This window comes from Manis javanica, chromosome 2 (assembly GCF_040802235.1).
Source record: "Manis javanica isolate MJ-LG chromosome 2, MJ_LKY, whole genome shotgun sequence".
Classification (NCBI taxonomy): domain Eukaryota; kingdom Metazoa; phylum Chordata; class Mammalia; order Pholidota; family Manidae; genus Manis; species Manis javanica.
The window spans coordinates 210,931,360-210,951,193 of NC_133157.1; the positions used below are offsets into that span (position 1 = coordinate 210,931,360).

Here is a 19,834-nt window from a genome sequence, read left to right on the forward strand (position 1 = left end):
TCTTAAGAGTGTCTTGTAGTTTTCAGGGTATAGGTCTTTCACTTCCTTGGTTAGGTTTATTCCTAGGTATTTCATTCTTTTTGATGCTATTGTGAATGGAATTGTTTTCCTGATTTCTCTTTCTATTAGTTCATTGTTAGTGTATAGGAAAGCTACAGATTTCTGTGTGTTAATTTTGTATCCTGCAAATTGGCTCAATTCCAATATTAGTTCTAGTAGTTTTGGAGTGGAGTGTTTAGTAGGGTTTTTTATGTACAATATCATGTCATCTGCAAATAATGACAGTTTAACTTCTTCTTTACCAATCTGTATTTCTCGTATTTCTTTGTTTTGTCTAATTGCCATGGCTAGGACCTCCAGTACTATGTTGAATAACAGTGGGGAGAGTGGACATCCCTGTCTTGTTCCCGATCTCAGAGGAAAAGCTTTCAGCCTCTCGCTATTTGGTATGATGTTAACTGTGGGTTTATCATATATGGCCTTTATTATGTTGAGGTACTTGCCCTCTATGCCCATTTTGTTCAGAGTTTTTATCATGAATGGATATTGAATTTTGTCGAATGCTTTTTCAGCATTTATGGAGATGATCATGGGTTTTTTCCTTCTTTTTGTTGATGTGGTGGATGATGTTGATGGATTTTCGACTGTCGTACCATCCTTGCATCCCTGGGATGAATTCCACTTGGTCATGGTGTATGATCGTATTTTGTTGAGTATTTTTGCATCTATGCATCAGGGATATTATTCTGTAGTTTTCTTTTTTGCCGGGGTCTTTGCCTGGTTTTGGTATTAGGGTGATTTTGGCTTCATAGAATGTGTTTGGGAGTATTCCCTCCTCTTCTAATTTTGGAAAACTTTAAGGAAAATGGGTATTATGTCTTCTCTGTATGTCTGATAAAATTCTGAGGTAAATCCATCTGGCCCAGGGGTTTTGTTCTTGGGTAGTTTTTTGATTAGCACTTCAATTTTGTTGCTGTTAATTGGTCTGTTTAGATTTTCTGTTTCTTTCTGGGTCAGTCTTGGAAGGCTGTATTTTTCTAGATAGTCCATTTCTCCTAGGTTTCCCAGCTTGTTAGCATATATGTTTCCATAGTATTCTCTAATAATTCTTTGTATTTTTGTGGGGTCTGTTGTGATTTTTCCTTTCTTGTTTCTGATTCTGTTGATGTGTGTTAACTCTCTTTCTCTCTTAAGAAGTCTGGCTAGAGGCTTATCTATTTTGTTTATTTTCTTGAAGAACCAGCTCTTGGTTTCATTGATTTATTTTCTATTGTTTAATTCTTCTCAATTTTATTTATTTCTTCTCTGATCTTTATTATGTCCTTCCGTCTGCTGACCTTAGGTCTCATTTGTTCTTCTTTTTCCAGTTTCAATAATTGTGACATTAGACTATTCATTTGGGATTGTTCTTCCTTCGTTAAATATGCCTGGATTGCTATATACTTGCCTCTTAAGACTGCTTTTGATGCGTCCCACAGAAGTTGAGGCTTTGTGTTGTTGTTGTCATGTTTCCATATATTGCTGGATCTCCATTTTGATTTGGTTGTTGATCCATTGATTATTTAGGACATGTTGTTAAGCCTCCATGTGTTTGTGAGCCTTTTTGCTTTCTTTGTACAATTTATTTCTAGTTTATACCTTTGTGGTCTGAAAAGTTGGTTGGTAGGATTTCTATCTTTTGAATTTACTGAGGCTCTTTTTGTGGTCTAGTATGTGGTCTATTCTGGAGAATATTCCATGTGCACGTGAGCAGAATGTGTATCCTGTTGCTTTTGGATGTAGATTTTTATGGATGTCTATTAGGTCCACCTGTTCTAGTGTGTTGTTCAGTGCCTCTGTGTCCTTACTTATTTTCTGTCTGGTGGATCTGTCCTTTGGAGTGAGTGGTGTGAATACATTGCATTCTATTTCCTCACTTAATTCTGTTAGTATTTGTTTCACATATATATGTGCTCCAATATTGGGTGCATATATATTTATAATGGTTATATCCTCTTGTTGGACTGAGTCCTTTATCATTATGTAGTGTCCTTCTTTACCTCTTGTTTCTTTCTTTGTTTTGAAGTCTATTTTGTCTGATACTAGTATTGCAACACCTGCTTTTTTCTTCCTGTTGTTTGTATCAAATATCTTTTTCCACCGCTTGACTTTTATTCTGTGCATGTCTTTGGGTTTGAGGTGAGTCTCTTGTAAGCAGCATATAGATGGGTCTTGCTTTTTTATCCATTCTGTTAATCTGTGTCTTTTGATTGGTGCATTCAGTTCATTTACATTTAGGGTGATTACTGAAAGATGTGTACTTATTGCCATTTCACGCTTTAGATTTGTGGTTACCAAAGGTTCAAGGTTCGCTTCTTTACTACCTTACTTTCTAACTCAACTCGCTTATGAAGCTATTATAAACACAGTCTGATGATTATTTCTCTCCCTTCTTATTCCTCCTCCATTCTTCATATGTTGGGTGTTTTCTTCTGTGCTCTTTTTAGGAGTGCTTCCATGTAGAGAAGTCCCTCTAAGATACCCTGTAGAGGTGGTTTGTGGGAGGCAAATTACCTCAACTTTTGCTTGTCTGGGAATTGTTTAATCCCTCCTTCATATTTAAATGATAATTGTGCTTGATACAGTACATATACACAATGGAATATTATTCAGCCATAAGAAGAAAAGAAATCCTGCCATTTGTAACAACATGGATCAACCTAAAGGGTATTATGCTAAGTGAAATAAGCCAGGCAGAGACAAAATACCATATGATTTCACTTATTTGTGGAATCTAAACACAAAACAAAAGGAACACAGTAGCAGTAGACTTATAGACACTGAGTAGTGACTGGTGGTTACTGTGGGGGAGGGATTGGGGTGAGTAGTTGAGGGTGAGGGCAATAAAAGGGCACTAAAATTTTCAGTTATAAGTTGGTCACCGGGATAGTAGTATCGCATGGAAAATATAAGCACTGCTTCTGTAACATTTTCCTATGTTGACGGTAACTGCTGTAGTGGGGGTGAGGATTTAATATGGGTGACTGTTGAACCACTGTGTTGTATACTTGAAACTAATATGAGGTTCAATATCAATGATACCTCAATTAAAAAAATATTTGAAATGAAAATATCCTTTGAATCCACTGAAGGCTACTGCAGTCTAAATTTAGTAAATCTCCATGGTTTTTAGCTAAGTTCAGTGTTCTTTGAGTAAATAGAGATGTTCAGCTTTATAGTAAATGACAGATCAAAAATCACACTCTGGTTTGACAGATCAATGGTACACCACTTAGAATTTTTGAATACTTTTATAAATCACAGTAGAAACACGAGTCATTTTATTAAGAATTTCTTCAGTAATCCCTTCCCTTTCCTGGATCAAACTACTCATTCTTAAAGCTGTTGGGAGGACAGTATAAAGTAGGTGTCCATGTCACCTGCTGAGCTATGGTAGCCCGGCATGGCGTGTCAGAGTCCTGTGAGGAGAGGAGGGAGTTCCCACAGACAGAATGCCTTGTATGTGGAAGCAGAACCTGTGCAGGGAGGGCGGCAGTCAAGTTTGGAGATTCAGAGTCCTGGTGGGGTAACCAAAGCATTCAGACCTGGAAGTAGCCCAGCATGGGGTGTCAGAGGCCAAGGAGCACGTCCATATTTGGGGTTGGGTCACGTGACACAGTGGCAGTGCCTGATTGAAAGGAAGGGGGCTTCCCTCCTGAGGGCTGATGAGGAGGGCCTCACTGCAGAAAGTGATCCAGTTTATATGGGGTGTCAGAAACTGAGGGGATGAAGTGGACATTCACACTGTAGACAGGCTTGGAATGGGGTTTGAAAACTTGAAGGGGTAAAAGGGAAAGGGTGGTGGCCAAGATGGGAGACTGGCTGTGTACAGGGGCGAGTCATCAAATATATTAAGGATAATGAGAGTGAGGTTTCTTACTGTCTGAGAAGGGTGCTACAAATAATGGAAAGAGAAGGCTTGAATAAATAGTACTATAGCATTGGATTTGAGATATTGTAGTGAACTCAGTTGTTTTCAATAAACAACTAAAGATATTTAATGTGCAAGTATGAATACAAATAGATGAGGGACGTGTGTGTTCCCTTCCTTTATCCACTGACAGGATCTAAGAGAAGTGACACGGGCAGTAGCAGTGAGCACACTGCCTGCCACAGCTCCTTGGAGCCGTGTCCACAGTAGGGAAAGCATAAGATGATTCTGGAACATCTTAGTGGGCCAGAGAGCAAGGAGCTGAGCAGGGAATGATGGAGCCATGCCGGAAAGGCAGAAGTCGGCTAAAAAGATTCTCAACTGCTCAAAAATGAAACAATTTCAACATCAAAATAAATGATAGTAGCAGGTTATAAATTATTAAATGAAGAATCTAAATCTATACAATAAGAGAATAAAATGATCTTTATGCAAAACAGAATATTTATATAGACTCAAGTATCTTTTCACAAATACTTAATAATTACAAAGGAAAAAAGTGAAACTTCACCATGATACCTTGTGGAATGGCCGTAAGTGATCAAAGTGATCACCAACAATGACAAGACGATCTGAAACCATGGACCTGTTCTATAGGATCATCGTAGAATACACTGAGAAAAGCGTGACACTTCTTCTGTGATATTCCTGCCAGAGATGTGGAAACTAAATTTAATGACAGCACAAAGCCAAACTGAGGGATATTCGAGAGTCAAAATTGTATACTTGTGAATTGTCAAGGTCATGACTTCAACTGTCACCTTTAGAGTAGAAAAAGAAGGGCAATTTCAATCCACAGTAAACAGAACAAAGAGACCCAAAAAGATCAAAACAGAAATCAATTAAATAGAAAATGAAAACAATAGAGAAAATCAATGAGATCACAAATTAGTTCTTTGGGAAAATTGATGAAATTAATAAACCTCTAGCTAGTTTGAACAGAAGGAAGACACAAACAACCAATATCAGGAATGACAGGTGACATCACTCCAGATTTTACACATATTGAAAGGATTATAGAAATAGTTTATGAACAATTCTGTGTAAGTTTAAAACTTAGAAAAAATGGAGAATTTCCTTTAAGCATGCAGATGATCAAAGGTCATTTTTGCTACAAAGGACATTATTGGGACATTTGATTGAAACTACAATAGAGCTTGAGATTAGATAATAGTGATGTGTTCATATTAATGGTCTGATTTAATGACTATTAGGTTCTCTTAGAATGTTCTTGTTTATTGGAAAATTACACTATTTAGAGATGTGCATCAGGGCTGCAATTTCCTCTCTATTGACTCACTTAACTAAGTTCTCTGAACGCTACTTGCAACTTTTTTCCTAAGTTGGGGTTTATTTGAAAAAAAAAACTAACAGTGCTTCCATGCTTCTGTATAACAGGCACATATATAACAGGAAGTTTTATTTCTTTTATAGCGGAAAGGGATCCTCCTTTATTTGATATAAGTGCAAGGCATGTCTTATATCACATTACCAGAAATAACCCCCCTACATTACAGTCTAATGAATGGTGAGTATGGTTGAGAGATATATTGTTCAACATGGTAAAATTTAAATACTTTTTCATAATGTTATCAAAATGATTTCATGTCAATGAGGTGAAGTGTATACAACCTGAAAAAATATTAAAATAGCTTTATTTTATCCTTACATCATGTTTATCCTTTGTTATCTCTACTTTTCATAGCATATATGTGACTCAGTTCAGAAATAAAAGATAGATGATGGTACATGGGAGCAAAAAGTATGGCTTTTGTATAAAAAGTAATATATTTTTTGTATCTTAGTGACACATACAACCCTGATTTTATAATAAATAGCATGATTTAAACATTCATATTTTAAAACTGCAATATATATATTGCCACAACATGTACAAATATTTGATTGGGGAAGGGTTTATGATTGATATGGTATAAAACTTAGGTAAAAATGATTTGATAATTTATCAGAATTACCAGATAATTCATAATTTTTGGATGATTCTAATTGTTATTATTTATTATTCCAAATGTGCTTTGATGTTGCATCTCCTAGTGCTTCTTTGATAATACTGTTATTCATGTAAAGAAGTTTATTGAGAACAGATGGACAATTTTAGGAAAGAAGGATTTTTATCAGTGATAGAAAATTTTAATGGGAAAGTCTTCAGGTGTATCTAGCATTTGAAACATTCCTGGGGGACTACCTACCGTACTTAACAAATACTTAACAAATACTTTAAAATTCACAAGTAAGATGCATAAATTAGGAATAATTCATTTTTTATCATTACATTATTAATGCAAGTTCACAGGTCTTTGCTGCTTCAGGTAGAGATATTTTGAAGAAATCTTGGCTCAGAGTTTATTATGGTACATCTGAATAATATATACACGAAACACAGGCTGTCTTTACACTGATACTTTGGGGATTCAAAACAGAATTCTTGTATAAAAGAATTAAATCTTATTTGAATATTGATGACAAACATTGATGAAATATTTTTTACTTACTGCCTTACTGAACTCTCATCAGTAACACTATACAATAGTATGTTACAAAATTCTAATTTTTAAAAAAAAATTTTTATTGTTTTCTGGAACTTTTGTCCATTTGCTCAAGGACACTAACTACTTATTTATTAAAAATTGTTCTCTCCAAACCAAATAGCGTGAAGTTCTGAAACATGATATATGGAAGATGTTCTAAGGGCCAATCAAGAACGAGATGTGTCTAGAGAAAAGAAAAAAAAATACTAAGAAGAATATTATCTTAGATTTGAATGAAAAAGGAAAATGACGACTTCCATAATTTACCGCAACGTAGAATGAGTTGTGATACTTAAGTATGTGAGAGCAGGATTTTAAAATAATGTGTGCAAAAATACCATTTTCTATCGAAAATGGTAAAGATTCATTAGTTGCTTTGCATAGCTTTTTATATACTTACATGATGAAATATATAGTGTATTGTGTCTGCTTTTTTTTTTTATGATTTCTATTCTCCCTCCCACCCATAGGGACATGCCTTGATTTGTGGATGTGTTTTTAAAGGAAATAGCAATATGTTCACTTAATACTTTCCTTTACAATAGGTCCAGTTCTTTTCGCAACTTTGTAGAGTCTTGCCTCCAGAAAAACCCTAAAGATCGCCCTACATCAAAGAAACTTTTAAAGGTCAGTTATACTCTGTTTTGTACACCTAAGAAATTATTTTAAAGAATGTGTTTTATTCTTCTTTGATTCAGAATCAATATTAAGTATGCTGTACTGGGCTTTGCTAAAATACTAATTTCATAATACCATTCTTTCTTGGAAATTTTCTTTGTTGCTAAGGTTTTCATTTGTTTTTCAAAATTAACTGCTTTTACCATGTCTGAATAGAATATATAGTTAAATATTCAGTATAGTAGTACTAAATGACTTAATTTTTATATGTGCAAGAATATATTCATGAGTTACAACTACAAATTTTAATTCATGTGGAACAATATCATTTCAGAGGTGGCAAAGCATAGTTTAACTTTGGATTTAATTTTTGTATCTACCATACTTTATATATCAATCTGTCCTATATAAAGTAATATGAAAGGAAGAGAAATGATGTGTAATAGATTTACATAAATACTGTGGGAGAAAAGAGATTTCAAAAGAACCGTAAAAAATGGATATCACATTTTTGTTTCCTTTTCAGAAATATGTTTTTCTAACTTAGCAATGAAAATATTTTAAAAGTAACGTGAATTCTATTCATTTCTCAATAGGTTTGGTTATCTAATTTAAATAAATTATTAGTATATGCTTTCTGTTCTCAAAAATGTTTTCATTTAGAGGTTGACATCTTATTAATAGGAATAATAGTATTGTTCGACTTAATATAGTTATTAAAACATCTAGATAAGGCATTAGTGAGTAGCAGTTGACTATCTTTTTGTGACCCTAAGGAATTTGGTGGATTTTTCACTAGAAAATTAGACTTTCAGCATGAATGTTTTAGAATTTCAAAGAAGTTCAGTTTATTTTCACCTACACACAGTTCAATATGCAAGGATATTGAAAGGATCCATGTACATATTCAGTAGGGTTATTTGTACCTACAGTATGTAGAAGAGCAGTATAAAGTTTCAGTAACACTTAGGGAATTCTAGGCCTTAAGCACACTTACAGTCTCAAATGAAAGCCAAAAAACTAGGTATTCACAATAGCAACAAAAGGTTTAGTATAGCTATGAATTATAGCTATACTATAGTAAGTGAAAAATAAGCAGGATCCATTTGTAGAAAACTATCAAATAACTTAGAATTACAAGATATATTATTTTTGGATAAAAAAGACCGAATATTATAAATAGTGGTACATACCAAGCTAAGGCTCAGGAAAAGGAAGAATGTGACTGGCTTCTTACATTTGCCTAATGAAGGCAAAAGAAGCTCTTTTGGTAATAACCCAACCCACCAGGAATGGATACTTGACCTTGGGTGATCCCAAACCTGCATATGTATTCATGTACCTGGTCCATTTTGTATATTGACATTATGGGAAGTGATAGGAAGAATCTGTCAAGTGCATCCTTCCCTTTGGCCTAATCACATTTCTGTTGCAGTCTGTCATAAGGAAAAAAAATAAAATGGAAAAAAGTGACTTACTGTGTGAAGGTATTTATCTCAGAATGAAAAATTGAGAATAATTATCCAGAATTAGAATAATGGTTATGTAATTTTGGCATGAACCTTTGATGAAATAGTCTGTAGGCATTATGAGTTGAAATAACATAATACTTATAGCAATAAAAAGAGAATAATATATAGTTACAACTCTTCAGAGAAGAAATAAATTTGAGCTAATAAAGGAGGTAAAAGTCTTAAAAGAGTTCAAGATCATCTCATGAACTCCAGTGCACAAGTCATCTTTCTGCAGTCTGTGTGCTAACTACAAAACAAAATCTATACACAGAAAATTTCTGAGAAGAAATAAATATCCAAAAAATACCAAATGTAACAATGATAATCTTATAGTAGAATTGTTCTTTCTACTTTTCTGTACTGAATAATCTTAAGCTTTATTAAATATTAATGGTAAAAATCACTAATACATAATGTCTTTTAATCAACTGCTAGTGTTTTATGAAGTTTCATTTAAGCAACATAAAGAACCCATTATACCCAAGTAGTATGTTATGTGATTCACCATCAGTAAATACATTCCTGTTGAAATCTAACGTAATTCAGAACTGATAGTGTCTCCTCTATGAGACCAGTTCTAAGAATTTGTAAGCGTTTACTTAGGGCTCTATTTGGACTTAATTCTTAATGTTTACTTAGACTCTGATTATTTCAACTCTGCCCTTTCATTTGGCCAACAAAGGTGTCATGTTCAAAGTTTTCATAAAAAGTACAGGGGAAGTTATGTAGGCACAGAGTGTATACATGTAAATTAAATTTTATGAATATAGGAAGTAAAAAGCATAGCAGAATTAGATAACTATAGATTACATGCATTGTCTATAACTATTTAGGATAGTAACTCTAGGGTCCAAGAAGGGATTCATTTGTTCTGAATGAAAAAATATATAGGTCTCAACCTGACTTTTGCCTTCTACTCTTAACCAGCACCCGTTTCTTCTTCGGGAGCGCCCTACAGCAGTGCTAAGAGATCTCCTTCGAAGGGCAAAGGAAGAGAAAAAAAGAGTGCTGGACAATCTGCGCAATCAAAAGACAAAGAAGGTCCTTTCCCAGGAGGCACATAAAGGGCCAGCAGCAGAAGCACAGGAAGAAAAGGTAATAACTTAGAAACGGCTCAAGTATTGGGGTCTCCTTATTGGCTTCTTTCCTTATGGAACTTTTCTTGCCAGGAATCTTTTATATCAGTGGTTTCCGGATTGTGTCTTCACAGTGATTCTCTAAGGTCCCAGGTGGAGAAAAAGGTTTTGCATTCTTTAAACCAACCTCTTGGTAGTGTACATTAGCTAGTAAAGCTCTGTGAAGTCTTTTATCAGAGAAACCTGTTCAACTTTTATTTAATCTAGTCCCTCCCTAAATTCTGGTCTACTGAACACTTTTTTGCCTGATTGTCTGATGGCATGGGACACGCTTTTGGATGTATTTGAAATTACAGGCTTTGGAAGTTGACGGTGCTCACAGAGAAGTCATTAGAATTACCACCTATTGTCCTTATCTTGTTTATTGTATAAACCTTTCCCCCAGTGCCTTTTGTGTAATGTTTGATATATGTTTATTAAATTGGAAATTTCTTGCTTTTTTAAAAATAAGTAAAAAAATAAATAAAATAAACATGTGACTTAGCTAAATTTATCCTGGGGGAAAAAAATTACCAAGCATTCTTATTCTGTTAGTAAGAACACTTCATTCTTTTCAGTTGTGTATAGGGATTCATTTCCCTACATGGTTCTAAAATACTCATTTTATAGGTGAGGAAAATAAGGCTCAGAGTGGTTAACTAACTTACTGTAGAAGCAGATGGGTTCGGATTCATATATTACTCTTGAGACCAAGTTGTTTCCAAGTTGCCATGTTTCCAAATTTGCAGTAGAAATGTTACAGAACTTCCTCAAAGGAAAATATAAAGCTTATGATTTGTGGAGCTATCTTTTTTAGTCTAAGTATTTTCTGTTTTCTTCTTTGCTCATGTCCCAATGCCAAAGCTTTGATTCTTTTTTATTGCTTTCTATTGAGAAAGATCCCTGCATTCTGAAAACAGGAGTAGTAGTTACTTTTCTTTTTAATAACACTACATAATTAATGAACTATAAAATAGAAGACTTTCTTACATACAGTTTTGGTATTTTTGATACTGTTTTTTACTTCTAAGAGTAGTCACTAGAAAATTGGGGCTATTTTAGGTATATGAAATGCTTTAGTAAAGTGAAATTAATAAAATTCTAATGTCATTAAACATTAGAATAACAGCAACTTTTTAAGGCTGTGGATGTAAGAAAAGATCCTCTATATACCATGGGTCTGTATTTATTATTCTGCATATCTTAAAGAGGTTTGGTATGGTAAGACTATAATATTGGTGCCCAAGTACCAAAGCTTGCTGGGTTTCTTGGGAAGAACAGTCTTCCAATTATGATTAAATATATATACAATATTTAATTTTACATAAAAATAGATAGGAATTAATATTAAATTACTTAGTGGAAGAAATTTAGGCTAAAGACTACATTCTGAGAAGAAAAGAAATATGAAAGGCTTCAATAGAAAATAACTAAAAGGGATGTTTATACGATTAAAAAAAAGGTTGGGGTTTGTTTTCACCATTGGAAGCATTGAGAAATGAGCGGCATCTCTGTGTATACCCCATGAGATGTGTAGGAGAAATGGATTTCAAGGTAATGTCAAAAATTTTAGAGAGAAGACTACACTTTGGAAATAACTCTGATTAACTTTTTCACAGACTTGGTTTGGCTTTTTGGTATTTACTAGTTGGTCACATTTTTAATCTGTCAACTAACAACTGATAAACTTTCTGGTCTTGGCAAATACAAGGAATTTCTCAAAATAGACCACTAACATTCTGAAGACTGTGTGTGCCAAGCGGTGTGCTAGGTGCTAATAATAAAAAATTCAGGAGATAAAGATACTTGAGTCTAATACTCTTTTCCCTCAGGACCAAGATCACGGTGTTGGACAGACAGCAGTGCACAATATTGGAAGTCATCAGTCTATTCCCTGTATGTCCAACAGGACCAGGAGTCAAAGTGGTAGGGTTAACATTCTTCAGGATGCCTCAGAAAGCAAGGATGAGCTACACGTGATGGAGCGAATCGAAACAATTATGACTAATAATTCTGCCATCCGTTCAAGACCTGTGAGTATTTGGATTTCAGTGAAAAAAATTTCACCTTTGGTAACTAATTTTCCTAGTCTGGTTAGTTTAAGAGTTTGGGGTTTTTTTCCTTTGATGTATCAGAAGTTTGGAACATAATTTAGGCAACTTATTTTAAAATGGCAAAAGGCTTTTTAATTCCCAGTTTAATGTCTGCATTTAGGAAACATGTTTTGAGAATGCAAAAAGAATATTTTAAAAATCTTACAATAAATAAATAAATAAATACCATATAATGTATTATTTGAAGTTACTTAGATGAAAACGAAGGTATTTTAAAATTGTAAGTATACAACATGATATTAGTGATAATGGTTGCCTTTGGGATGTGGAGAAAGGTTTAAGGTGGGTGATAATGAAAAGTGATTTTTGCATTTTCCGTAATGTTTACATTTTAAAAATAACACTGGGTGTAATTGTAGAAAATTACAACTTCTCAGTTTGGGAAATGTGGATGTTTGCTACACTTTCACATGTAAGATTTTAAATTTTCTTGAAAACATTGGAAGGTCAGGTAACTCCTTTTCACAATTGATAGGAATGCTTCCTTTTTAACTTCACTGCTTTCAGTATCACCAATACTAGGCACAATAGCTAAAAGATGGAAACAACCCAAGTGTTCATCAACACATGAATGGATAAACAAACCATAGTGTATGTGTATACACACACCACACACACACACACACACACACACACACACACACACAATGGAATATTATTCAGCTGTGAAAAGGAACGGTGTTCTAATATATGCTACAATGTTAGTGAACCTTGAGAAAATACTAAATGATATAAGTCAGACACAAAAGGAAAAATATTATTAGAATTCCACTTATACGAAATATCTAAAATAGGCAAATTCATAGAAAGTAGATTAGAGGTTGCTATGGGCAAGTGGAAGATGAAATCAATACTTTTATTTATTATTTTATCATTTTGGTGTCATTAATGTATAATTACATGAGCAACACTATGGTTACTAGACTCCCCCTATTACCAAGTCCCCACCACATACCCCAGCACAGTCACTGTCCATCAGCATACTAAGATGCTACAAACATGTATATGTCTTTGAACATGATGTTTTAATTTCTGTGACAAATACATAGGATAAAATGGCTGAGTCATAGGGCATATGTATGTTTGACTTTCATAAGAAAGATACAGGTATTTTATCTCAGATATGTCCTGCAAATATTTTTTCTCCGTCTGTGATAAATTAAAATTTTTAGTTTTAAAATCCAATTCAAACAACCCACTAAAAATGAGTAAAGGCCATGAAAAAGCTAAAAGCTTTTCCTCTAAAATCAGGAATAAGACAGGGATGCCTACTTACAACACTTTTATTCAACAGAGTATTGGAAGTCCTAGCTACATTATCAGGCAAGAAAAAGAAATAAAAGGCACCCACACTAGTAAGGAAGAAGTGAAATTGTCATTGTTTGGAGATGACCTGATACTACATAAAAAAGCCCTAAAGACTCCACCAAAAACCTATTCAAATTATTATATAAACTACACCCCAATTTTAAAAAAGGTGTTAAAGACTTGAATAGACACTTATCCAGAGAATATATACAAATGGCCAACAGCACATGAAAAAATACTCAATATAATTAGTCATTAGGGAAACGCAAATCAAAACTACAATGAGTACCACCTTACAGCCACTAGGATGGCCGGCTATTTTGTTGTTGTTGTTGGTAAGGTATCATTGATATACAATCTTATGAAGGTTTCACATGAGCAACACTGGTTACTACATTCACCCATACTATTGAGTTCCCACCTAACACCCCATTGAAGTCACTGTCCATCAGCATAGTAAGATGCTATAGAATCACTGCTTGTCTTCTCTGTGCTATTACTGCCTTCCCCGTCTCCCCCTCTACACTATGTGTACTAATCATAATGCCCCTTAGTCCTCTTCTCCCTCCCTTCCCACCCACCCTTCCCACCCCTTTCCCTTTGGTAACTGCTAGTTCCTTCTTGGACTCTGTGAGTCTGCTGCTGTTTTGTTACATGGCTAGCTATTAAAAGAGAAAAACAAAAACAAAGATGGAAAATAACAACTAGGGAGCACGTGGAGAAATTGGAACTCCTGCTGTATACTGCTACTAAAAATGTAAAATGTCAGCTGCTGTGGTAAACAGTTGATGGTTTCTCAAAAAGTTAAACATAGCGTTGCCCCATGACTCAGCAATTCTACTTCTAGATATATACCCAAAACAATTGAAAGCAGGTACTTAAACGAATGCATATACACAAATGTTCATAAAAGCAGTATTCACAATAGTCAAAAGGTGGAAACAACACAGAGGTCCAGTGACAAATAAATAGATAAACAAATGAGGGTATGTGCATACAGTGGAATATTATTCAGCTATAAAAAGAAACGAAGTAGTGTTACATCCTATACAAGATGGATGAACCTTGGAAACATGCTAGGTGAAAGAAGCCATACACAACAGGTCACATGTTATATGAAACATCCAAAATAGGTAAACCCATAGACAGAAAATAGATTGGTGGATACCAGAAGGGGAGATTAGGGAGCAACTGCTTAAAACATACACGGTTTTCTTCTGAAGTATTATATATGTTTTGTATCCAGATACAGGCAGTCTTGAAGAACATCATGAATATACTAAATATTACTGAATTGTTTACTTTAAATGATTAATCATACATTATGTGAATTTTGTCTCTAAGAATCCAGTTTGTACATTTTTTTCTTTACAATGGGGCAGTGGTTGCAGAATATCATGAATATACTAAATGCTACTGAATTGTTCACTTTAAATGATTAATCTTACATTATCTGAATTTTGCCTCTATTCCAGAATCCAGTTTGTACATTTTTTTCATTATACTCAGTGTTTTTTCTGTCATACCCAAGAAATATTTGCTGACCCCAAGGTCATGACAATATTCTGTGTTATCCTCTGCTCCATGATTCTGGATTTTAGGTTTAGGTCTAGTGACTCTTTTCAAATTAATTTCTGTGTATAGCATGATTAAGCATTTATTTATTTTGAATACAGAGAACCAGTTGTTAAAGCAGGATTTATTAAAAACACTTTCCTTTCCTCTTTGAATTAACTTGACATTTTGGTAGCAAACCAATTGACTGAATATATGTGGGTCTGTTTCCAGATTTTACTGTGTTCCTTTGCTCTATTCAGCCTGTCCTTATACCAATACCACACTGTTTTGATTACTGAAGTTTACATCTACCAACTTTTCATACCTCCTCAAAACTTTGGCTATCCCAGGTCCTTTACATTCCCACTTAAATTTTAGAACCAGCTAGCTTGTCTGCTTTTTCAGATAAAATTTTATTAGAAGCTGTTGAGTGGGATCTCCTACATGAGTTACCTACTTAGTTGATAGTAGACTGGTCTAAGATGGTTTTGAAATAAAAAAGTTATGCTTTAATTCATTCTTTCCTCTCCATTGTTGTAGGATACAAGGGAAATGCCAGAACATGAGCAGGAAAGTCAGCTCAGAGAACAAATGTCTGGCTGTAAGAGAATGACACAGCAACATCAGAAACAGCTCATGAATCTGGAAAAAAAGTTAAAGGCTAAGATGGATGAGCATCGCCTCAGATTAGAGAAAGACCTTGAAACTCAGCGTAACACCTTTGCTGCAAAAATGAAGAAGCTTCTCAAGAAACATCAGGTGGCAGTGGAAAAAGAGGTAGCTGACCAGTATTACTAATGTGTTTATTCTCCCTTGTGACGATTTCAGAATTAACCAAGATGGCATTGTGATGTTAGGGTATCTGTTCCCCAGAACCAGCAAGTCAATTGGGGAAAGGGAGAAATATTTATATAATAGGTAAAATATCAAGTGCTGAGTCGATATGGAATTATTTCCTGATAACTTGACAGTTTTATCATGTAACAGTGTTTAAAGTCAGGTAGATCAGATTGAAGATGACGATCTGAGAGGTGAGACAGAGGCCTCCTCCCAAAGCCACATATAATATGAAAATATTGTTAATGCAACTAACCTTAAAAGATCAACAGGAAAGAAGGCAGCACAAGACTGCTTACACCTGGAGAAAAGAACAGACCTCAAAAAATGTAACATACCAAAGCCATGATCTGGAGGTACCCACGCTCTTCTCCCACCCCAGCTCACTGGAAGAAGGAAGAGAAATGGAGTGGAGACGGGGTGGAGGCCTAGGACCGCTGAACACCCAGCCCTGGAGATCTGCTGTGGGAGCAAGATCCTATATTGCATGGTGCTCAAGATTAGTGGGGTTGGAAAGCTAAGACAGGAGGAATAGTTGGACAGACTGAGATTCCAGCTGTTGTGGAAAATGGATTCACATCCAGCTGCTCTGGGACAAAAGAAAGGCAGACAGTATGAGAGACTTCCTAACAGTGAGAGGGCTACTAAATGGGCAAGGATTGCACAGGGCTTGCAACTCAGAAGAAAGGACCAGTAGACAAAATTGTCCAGATGCACTCTGCGCACCAGGTTGGGAACTTTTCAAGAACTTCAGGTGCTCCATCCCCCTGGCTGGCTACACAGCTCCGAAGCCTTCCGCCATGATATGCAGCCTGCTGCACCTTCCAGCAGGTTGGCACTGGCTTACAAACCAGCTGCCCCTGCCCTGGTGTCAGTCCATCCAGAGGGAGGTCCTGCCTACAGCAGCTATAAATGCAAGGCATAGAGGGTTACACCTGTGTGCTCAGCTGACTAGTCTGGCTGTGGAGAGATGCAGGGTAGCCGGGAAGCAGGAAACAGCTCTTCCCAACCCCCAGTCACCAGTGTCGCTCTGGTGAGACCCTGACATCACTCCATCGGCTAAGTAACTCCAGGGAGTATGCCTTCAGGGTCCTAGAGGGTGTCACATACAAAATATGAAGTGCCAAAGGAACCTGGTTCAAACCAAAGTCCCCAAAACACCAGAAAAGAGGTCAAGTGAAAATGGACTCATCAATCTTCCTAAAAGAGATTTTTCAAAAATCATAAACACATCCATGTAGGTACAGAAAAATACTCAAGAATGCAGGAATGAATCCAGAACAGAGATCCATTCATTACAGAATACAATGTGGGGATTTAAAAGCAGATTAGATATGGTGGAGGAGACCATAAATGAAAAAAATTTGAAGAAGAGGAATGCAAAGAAGCTGAGGCACAGAAAAAAGATCTCTAGGAATGAAAGAATATTGAGAGAACTGTGTGACCATTCCAACCGGAGCAATATTCGTATTACAGGGGTATCAGAAGAAGAAGAAAGAGGAAAAGGGAAAGTGTCTTTGAGGAGGTAATTGCTGAAAACTTCCCCAATCTTGGGAAGGAGATAGTCTCTCAGGTCATTGAGGTGCACAGATCTCCCAACACAAGGGATCCAAGGAAGACAACACCAAAACATATAATAATTAAAATGGCAAAGATCAAGGATAAGGACAAAATATTAAAAGAAGCTAGAGAGAGAGAAAAGATCACATACAGAGGAAAACCCATCAGGCTATCATCAGACTTCTCAGCAGAAAACATACAGGCCAGAAAGGAGTGGCAGGATATATTTAATGCAATGAAGCAGAAGCAAGAATACACTACCTGGCAAGATTATCATTTAACATTGAAGGAGAGATCAAACAATTTCAAAATAAGCAAAAGCTGCGAGTATTTACCTCCCACAAACTGTCTCTGCAGTGTATCTTGAATGGACTGCTATAGATGGAAGTGTTCCTAAAGCTAAATAGCAGTTACCAGAGGTAATAAAACCACATTAAAGAAAGCAGAACAATTAATTACTAAGCAAATGCAAAATTAAATCAGCTATCCCAAAGTAGCTTAAGGGATAGACAAAGAGTACAGAATATGATACTTAATATATAAACAATGGAGGAGGAAGAAAAAGGAGGAGAAAAAAAAAGAATCTTTAGATTTTGTTTGTAATAGTACACTAAGTGAGCATAGACTCTTAGATAGTAAGGAAGTTTCCCTTGAACCTTTGGTAACCATGAATGTAAAACCTGCAATGGCAATAAGTACATACCTATTGATAATCACCCTAAATGTAAATGGACTGAATGTACCAATCAAAAGACACAGGGCAATAGAATGGATAAAAAAGCAAGACCTGTCTTTATGCCACTTAAAAGAGACTCACCTCAAACCCAAAGACATACACAGACTAAAAGTGAAGGGATGGAAAAAGATATTTCATGAAAACAATAGGGAGTAAAAAGCAGGAGTTACAGTACTTGTATCAGAGAAAGTAGACTTCAAAACAAAGAAAGCCACCAGAGCAAAGGAGGACATTACATAATGGTAAAGGGGTCAGTCCAACAAGAGGATATAACCATTATAAATATCTATGCACCCAACACAGGAGCACCTACATATGTGAAACAAATACTAACAGAATTAAAAGTGGAAATAGAATGCAATGCATTCATTTTAGGAGACTTCAACACACCACTCACTCCAAAGTACAGATCAACCAGACAGAGAATAAGTAAGGAAACAGAGGCACTGAACAACACATCACAACAGATGGACCTAACAGATATCTACAGAATGCTCCACCCAAAAGCCGCAGGATACACATTCTTCTCAGGTGCACATGGAACATTTTCAAGAATAGATTATATACTAGACTACAAAAAAGAACATCAGTAAATACAAAAATATTGAAGTTGAACCAACCAGCCTCTCAGACCACAAAGGTATGAAACTAGAAATAAGTTACTTAAAGAAAATGAAAAGACCCACAAACCCATGGAGGCTTAACAACATGCTCCTAAATAATCAATGGATCAATGACCAAATAAAAACAGATCAAGCAATGCAAAATCTGTGGTATGCAGCTAGGGCTGTGCTAAGAGTGAAGTATATGGCAATACAGGCCTGCCTCAGGAAAGAAGAAAAATCCGATATGAACAGTCTAAACTCACAATTAATAAAACTAGAAAAAGCAGAACAAATGAGGCCCAAAGTCAGTAGAAGAGGGACATAATAAAGATTAGAGCAGGCTTAAATAAAATCCAGAAGAATAAAACAATAGAATCAATGAGAGCAGGAGCTGGTTCTTTGAGAAAATAAGCAAAATAGAAAAAACCCTAGGCAGACTTATCAAGAAAAAAAGAGTGTCTAGAAATGAGAAAGAAAAAATCAGTATGGGCACTACGGAAATACAAAGAATTATTAGAGAATACAGTGAAAAATTGTATGCTGAAAAACTTGATAACCCAGAAGGAATGAACAACTTTCAAGAAAAGTACAACCTTCCTTGGCAGACCCTGAAGGGAACAGAAAATCTGAACAGATCAATTACCTCAAGCAAAACTGAATTGGTAATAAAAATCTACCTAAAATTAAAACTCTTGGACCAGATGGCTTCACTGCTGAATTTTATCAGACATTTAGTGAAGACTTAATACCCATCCTCCTTAAAGCTTTCCAAAAAGTAGACAAGGAGGGAATACTTCCACCCTCATTCTATGAGGCCAGCATCACTCTAATTCTAAAATTAGGCAAATACACCACAAAAAAAGAAAATTATAGACCAATATCTCTGGTGAACATAGACGCAAAAACACTCAACAAAATCATAGTAAAAAATATATCAAACAGATCGTCTATCATGATCAAGTACAATTTATTCCAAGGATGAAAGGATGGTACAACATTTTGAAATCCATCAGCATCATCCACCACATTAACTAAAATAAGGACAAAAAGCACATGATCATCTCCACAGAAGCAGAAAAAGCACTCGACAAAATTCAACATCCATTCATGGTAAAAACATACCAACAAACTGAGTATAGAGGGCAAGTACCTCAACATAGTAAAGGCCATATATGACAAGACCATAGCCAACATCATACTTAACAGTGAGAAGCTGAAAGCTTTTCCTCTAAGTGGGGAACAAGAGAAGGATGCCCACTGTTTCCACTTTTCTTCAACATAGTACTGGTGGTCCCAGCCACAGCAATCAGACAACACAAAGAAATAAAAGGCATCCAGATTGGTAAAGAAG

The 19,834-nt window shown here is 35.5% G+C and overlaps 1 protein-coding gene across 1 annotated transcript in view; it reads left to right on the top strand.

Moving 5' to 3' along the window:
- Positions 1-19,834, top strand: part of LOC140845722 (serine/threonine-protein kinase TAO1-like) — a 53,118-nt gene that overhangs the window by 18,841 nt on the left and 14,443 nt on the right. Inside the window, exons 9-13 of the mRNA XM_073220557.1 lie at positions 5,405-5,498; positions 7,065-7,146; positions 9,579-9,746; positions 11,599-11,799; positions 15,286-15,522. Coding sequence (XP_073076658.1) covers positions 5,405-5,498; positions 7,065-7,146; positions 9,579-9,746; positions 11,599-11,799; positions 15,286-15,522 — 782 coding nt within the window. The remainder of the gene's footprint in view (positions 1-5,404; positions 5,499-7,064; positions 7,147-9,578; positions 9,747-11,598; positions 11,800-15,285; positions 15,523-19,834) is intronic.